We start from the raw sequence: 6,495 nt of genomic DNA, 5'->3' as shown, positions 1-6,495 counted from the left end.
TAACTTATGACAACAGAAGACTAATCCAACAGTACTGGACTCAGGTGTAACTTATGACAACAGAAGACTAATCCAACAGTACTGGACTCAGGTGTAACTTATGACAACAGAAGACTAATCCAACAGTACTGGACTCAGATGTAAATTATGACAACCGAAGACTAATCCAACATTATTCGACTCAGATGTAAACTATGATAACTGAAGACTAATCCAACATTATTCGACTCAGATGTAAACTATGATAACTGAAGACTAATCCAACATTATTCGACTCAGATGTAACTTATGACAACCGAAGACTAATCCAACAGTATTCGACTTAGATGTAACTTATGACAACCGAAGACTAATCCAACAGTATTCGACTTAGATGTAAACTATGATAACTGAAGACTAATCCAACAGTATTCGACTCAGATGTAACCTACGACAACCGAAGACTAATCCAACAGTATTCGACTTAGATGTAAATTATGACAACCGAAGACTAATCCAAAGTACTTTACTCAGAGGCAAGTACGGTTCCATGTTGGATTAAAAACAGAAAGTGTGAGCAATAAAACAACTGAAAGTTTCAATGTACCTCAAAAACAAGACTTTTTGCTACTAACATTACACCAACAACGTAAAAGTGTTGGAGATACTGTAACGATTATTAACTAGGTCGTCTATTTCCTGTAGAGAGTTTTATATATATACACATACACAAATATATATTAGTGTACCTAAACGTTAATACTGATCCTGTCCGTCCTGTAATACTATATTGTGTCTTACACTACTCTATACTATATTGCATTACACTATAATGTATTGTATTACACTACACTATAATATATTGTGTATTCCACTAAACTATACTATATTGTATTACACTATACTATATTGTATTACACTATACTATATTGTATTACACTACACTATATTGTATTACACTACACTATATTGTATTACACTACCCTATTTTGTGTATTCCACTACACTACACTATACTGTATTATACTACACTACACTATATTGTATTATACTACACTACACTATATTGTATTATACTGCACTACACTACACTATATTATACTACACTACACTATATTGTATTATACTACACTACACTATATTGTATTATACTACACTACACTATATTGTATTATACTACACTATACTATATTGCATTGCACTACACTATACTATATTGTATTGCACTACACTATACTATATTGTATTGCACTACACTATACTATATTGTATTGCACTACACTACACTATACTGTATTACACTACACTATATTGTATTATACTACACTATACTATATTGCATTGCACTACACTATACTATATTGTATTGCACTACACTATACTATATTGTATTGCACTACACTATACTATATTGTATTACACTATACTATATTGTATTGCACTACACTATACTATATTGTATTGCACTACACTACACTATACTGTATTACACTACACTATATTGTATTATACTACACTATATTGTATTATACTACACTACACTATATTGTGCATTCCACTACACTATACTATATTGTGTATTCCACTACACTACACTATATTGTGTATTCCACTACACTATACTATATTGTGTATTCCACTACACTATACTATATTGTGTATTCCACTACACTATACTATACTGTATTACGCTACACTATGTTATATTGTATTACACTATACTATATTGTATTACACTACACTATACTATATTGTGTATTACACTACTCTATACTATATTGTATTACACTACTTTATACTACATTGTATTACACTACACTATACTATATTGTGTATTACACTACACTATACTATATTGTGTATTACACTACACTATACTATATTGTGTATTACACTACACTATACTATATTGTGTATTACACTACTCTATACTATATTGTATTACACTACTCTATACTATATTGTATTACACTACACTATACTATATTGTATTACACTACACTATACTATATTGTATTACACTACACTATACTATATTGTATTACACTACACTATACTATATTGTATTACACTACACTATACTATATTGTATTACACTACACTATACTATATTATATTACACCACACTACACTATACTATATTACACCTCACCACACTAAAGTATATTGTATTAATTATACGATATCATATTCTATTAAACTGTATTGTATTGTATTATATTATATTATATTATCCTATATTGTATTATATTATATTATACTATATTATATTATACTATATTATCCTATATTATATTATATTATACTATATTATATTATATTATACTATATTCTATTATATTATATTATACTATATTATATTATACTATATTCTATTATATTATATTATCTTATTGTTACGACAGCGGAAGTCGCGTGAAGCTATGAGCATGCGCGCACGAGTTTCTCGAAGGATCATGAATTATCGGGATAGATAATTGAGTGTAGCGAACAGTAGGCACCGTAAGTAAAGTGTTTGAATCACTGTGATTTATAGCGTGTGTTATAAAGGCTGTTAAGTTTAAAGTGACTGTGGAAATTCTGTGTATTACAAAGTTGTTAAAAGTTGTGTCGAGAAAGAATAAACTAGTTTTAATAAAGAAAGGACTTGTATCGCTGAAGTTCCTCGGAAACAATTTATACCAGAAATTAACTAACGAGTTTATACGCAACACTGTATTCTGTACTATATCATATTATACTATCTTGTATTATACTATATTATCAATGGTGACAATACATCAATCAACGACACTCCTATTGTAAGAGTTATTCCTGTCACATTCGTTGGCCACAACAATCATCGTATCTCAGTCTGATTGAGATTTGTTGAGTTTACTCATAGTAACAACTACTGACAGATGATTTACAGATAAACCAAGACATCTTACGGAGTCTGTGTAACAACTACTGACAGATGAGTTACAGTTAAACCAAGACATCTTACGGAGTCTGTGTAACAACTACTGACAGATGAGTTACAGATAAACCAAGACATCTTACGGAGTCTGTGTAACAACTACTGACAGATGAGTTACAGATAAACCAAGACATCTTACGGAGTCTGTGTAACAACTACTGACAGATGATTTACAGATAAACCAATACATCTTACGGAGTCTGTGTAACAACTAGTGACAGATGATTTACAGATAAACCAAGACATCTTACGGAGTCTGTACCACTCCACTTTCAGGATATTTATCGCGACAAGAGAGTATCAAGCTGAGTACTAAGTGAGTGTTGAAAAGGCGACAGTCAGTGTAGAGCAAAGATATCGGAGCTGGTTATATAATTTGAAAGCCTCTAACCCTAGAATCTAGCGTTACAAGATAAAACAAAGTGCACCAGAACTGGTGTTGGTGGCCGGGTGCCACACCAGTAATTTGATTGGTGAAGTTTTTCTTGAGTTTGTTTTTAATATATATATTTAAATCACCGAACGAATCCTATACCCCATTAGTATTACCTCACAGTCAACTGCCACCATTTATAAATTAGTTGTAATACACAAGATGGCGCTGTAGTTGTTTCTTGTTAATTTGCGTGTTGTGTGCTACCATTAAAAGCCACATTGCATATTCTACTATGGACTGAAAATAATTGTATAAACTGAAATACACGTATAGTACGTATATATTCACTTACTGACGTTCAATTTTTTTGAAGATGGCACGAATGAGCTTAAGAATAGCGACAAGAAAGGAACCGAGAGCAACAGAACCAAGATGATATCGCACCAAGTTGTAGAAACTTGTAGCGATTGGTGTCTTCAGCTTCTTTTTATTCCTAGAAATAAAATACAGGGCACTAGTAAACACTTTTTGTACTGATTATTTGTCGTAAATTTATTTATACCTAATCCTTTTGCTCAGAGAAAAATATTACCGAACAAAATCGCATGCTAAGAGTGACAGAAATTTTCTGAATTCTTGAAATATTTTTTATTTTATGTCATTTGTTATGGAGAGTAAATGATATTTAATGCGACAAATGGGCTAAAGATTAAGTCACAGACTTCACGTTTAACAACTTAAGAAAATTGTAATGAGTTGTATTATATTATTTATAAAAAAACGTGCTGTGTAGAAATAATTTTCTTAATATTTTCTATTTTCATAGATGGCGCTTTTTCACGAGTCTCAAAAACGTTTTCAATAGTGTTTAGCTTTCACACACTGAAAAGAATAAAAATGTATCTATTTTAAAGTAAACTTTCAAATTATTTATTTTTAATATCGTCCGATTTATCCTTTAAGCTAGAATACTAACAGAACACTACTAGTTCTGACTTGAAAACAAAAAATAAGCCCTATTCAAGTTTTAAAAATCATTAATCTTATTTCACTGCAATACTGTTTAAAACAGATAAACTTGATTAAACTACATAAACGAAAGTTACAATTATCAACAAAAACGTCACATACGGTGTTGAATATTAGACGACCGTTTCGTAAACATGAAAACACGGTGAAAGCTCCATTACATTATATAATGGAATTATATAATAAATGACGCATTTAGAAAAAAATATGGATATTGTTACGACAGCGGAAGTCACGCGACGCTGGAAGCATTGGCGCTAGAGTTTCTAGAAGGATCATGACTGTTCCTGGCAACTCTAGTCTTTTCCAGGCGTCCTCTATTTTAGTATATAAGCCCGGCAAATAAAGCGAAGAATATTTGCAGATTAAAGAGACAGATAACTGAGTGAAGCGAGCGGTAGTGACCGTAAGTAAAGTACGTGAATCGTTGTGAATTATAGCGTGTGTTGAAGTTAAAGTGACTGTGGAAATTTTATGTATTGGAAAGTTGTATTGAGAAAGAATAAACTAGTTTTATTTAAGAAAGGACTTGTATCGCTCAAGTTTCTGGGAAAGAATTTCTACGGGAAATTAACAAACGACCAGAGACGTAACACTATGAAAGATCTATACTAATTTGTTTATTTATTATAACAAGCATACTTGCAAATATAACATTACTATTTCAAAAAGGAACTCTTAATGATCCATATAAAGTTGTAAGAAAACTTTGACAATAAGAATCATTAAAATATTTATAGATTATAGGTAGTGAACTGAAGTCGAAATCAAGAAAACAGACCTGGTAAAAAACCACGTGGCTACAGCACCTGCTATCACGACGTGTTGACAAGAAATGACGAATTGGGTGAACCAGAATAACGCAAAGAGATGATACCACTTCATAAGCTGTAAAAGAAGATCTAGAGGTATGAAACAGATACCTTTATATATTGTATATAACACTGTCGGATACCACTAACTTGTTTCTTAGATAACAGTGAACGTTCTCCATATATAACATGCCCAAACAACACAAAAACTACATTCACACTACATAAATCCGTAGGGCACAGGTTATAATGTGGGATATATAAATGAAAAATATACAAAAATTAAGCAAGAAAAATAAGTTAGGAGAGCAAGCCCACAACGTCCCACATCTATATCACCTTTCAGTGCCTACAGCCCACAACGCCTCACACTTATACCACCCTTTACTGCCTACAACCCACAACGCCTCACACCTATACCACCCTTCACTGCCTACAGCCCACAACGCCTCACACTTATACCACCCTTCACTGCCTGCAGCCCACAACGCCTCACATCTATATCACCCTTCACTGCCTACAGCCCACAACGCCTCACATCTATATCACCCTTCACTGCCTACAGCCCACAACGCCTCACATCTATATCACCCTTCACTGCCTACAGACAGTTGTGGGAAAGTGAACTGCTATCCAAAGAAATATAAAATATATGAAGAAAAGAAAAACACAAATAAGGTTCTACCACTGTGGGTAAGTAATACCTAAAATAGGGCATTAATTACTTTTTATTTTCCAATATACGGCCTACTTTATTTTAATGGTAATATGCCATACTCTTCTGCTATAACTTCTCAATTCCTCAGATTTTTGTAACATCTGTAACAAAATATAATATTTCATTATTATACTAATAACTTAGGTTGGGCTTAGTAGTAATACCTTAACATTTTGGTATTTATGTAAAAACATCATAGTGAGGCTGGAATGATGTATAGTACTATACTTATGTACAAACATCATAGTCGGAGCTGGAATGATGTATAGTACTATATTTATGTACAAACATCATAGTGGAAACTGGAATGATGTATAGTACTATATCTAAGTGCAAACATCATAGTGGGGCTGGAATGATGTATAGTACTATATTTAAGTACAAACATCATAGTGGGGCTGGAATGATGTATAGTACTATATTTATGTACAAACATCATAGTCAGAGCTGGAATGATGTATAGTACTATATTTATGTACAAACATCATAGTCGGAGCTGGAATGATGTATAGTACTATATTTATGTACAAACATCATAGTCGGAGCTGGAATGATGTATAGTACTATATTTATGTATAAACATCATAGTCGGAGCTGGAATGATGTATAGTACTATATTTAT

The 6,495-nt window shown here is 32.2% G+C and overlaps 1 protein-coding gene across 1 annotated transcript in view; it reads right to left on the bottom strand.

Moving 5' to 3' along the window:
• Nucleotides 1-6,495, bottom strand: part of LOC111083553 (choline transporter-like protein 1) — a gene marked incomplete at its 3' end in the record, with an annotated part of 20,803 nt that overhangs the window by 4,162 nt on the left and 10,146 nt on the right. Inside the window, exons 4-5 of the mRNA XM_022380143.1 lie at nt 5,125-5,231; nt 3,667-3,807 (exon numbers count right to left, since the gene is read on the bottom strand). Coding sequence (XP_022235851.1) covers nt 3,667-3,807; nt 5,125-5,231 — 248 coding nt within the window. The remainder of the gene's footprint in view (nt 1-3,666; nt 3,808-5,124; nt 5,232-6,495) is intronic.

Source organism: Limulus polyphemus, unplaced genomic scaffold (assembly GCF_000517525.1).
Source record: "Limulus polyphemus unplaced genomic scaffold, Limulus_polyphemus-2.1.2 Scaffold10065, whole genome shotgun sequence".
Classification (NCBI taxonomy): domain Eukaryota; kingdom Metazoa; phylum Arthropoda; class Merostomata; order Xiphosura; family Limulidae; genus Limulus; species Limulus polyphemus.
This window is presented reverse-complemented; position numbering and strand designations above follow the sequence as displayed.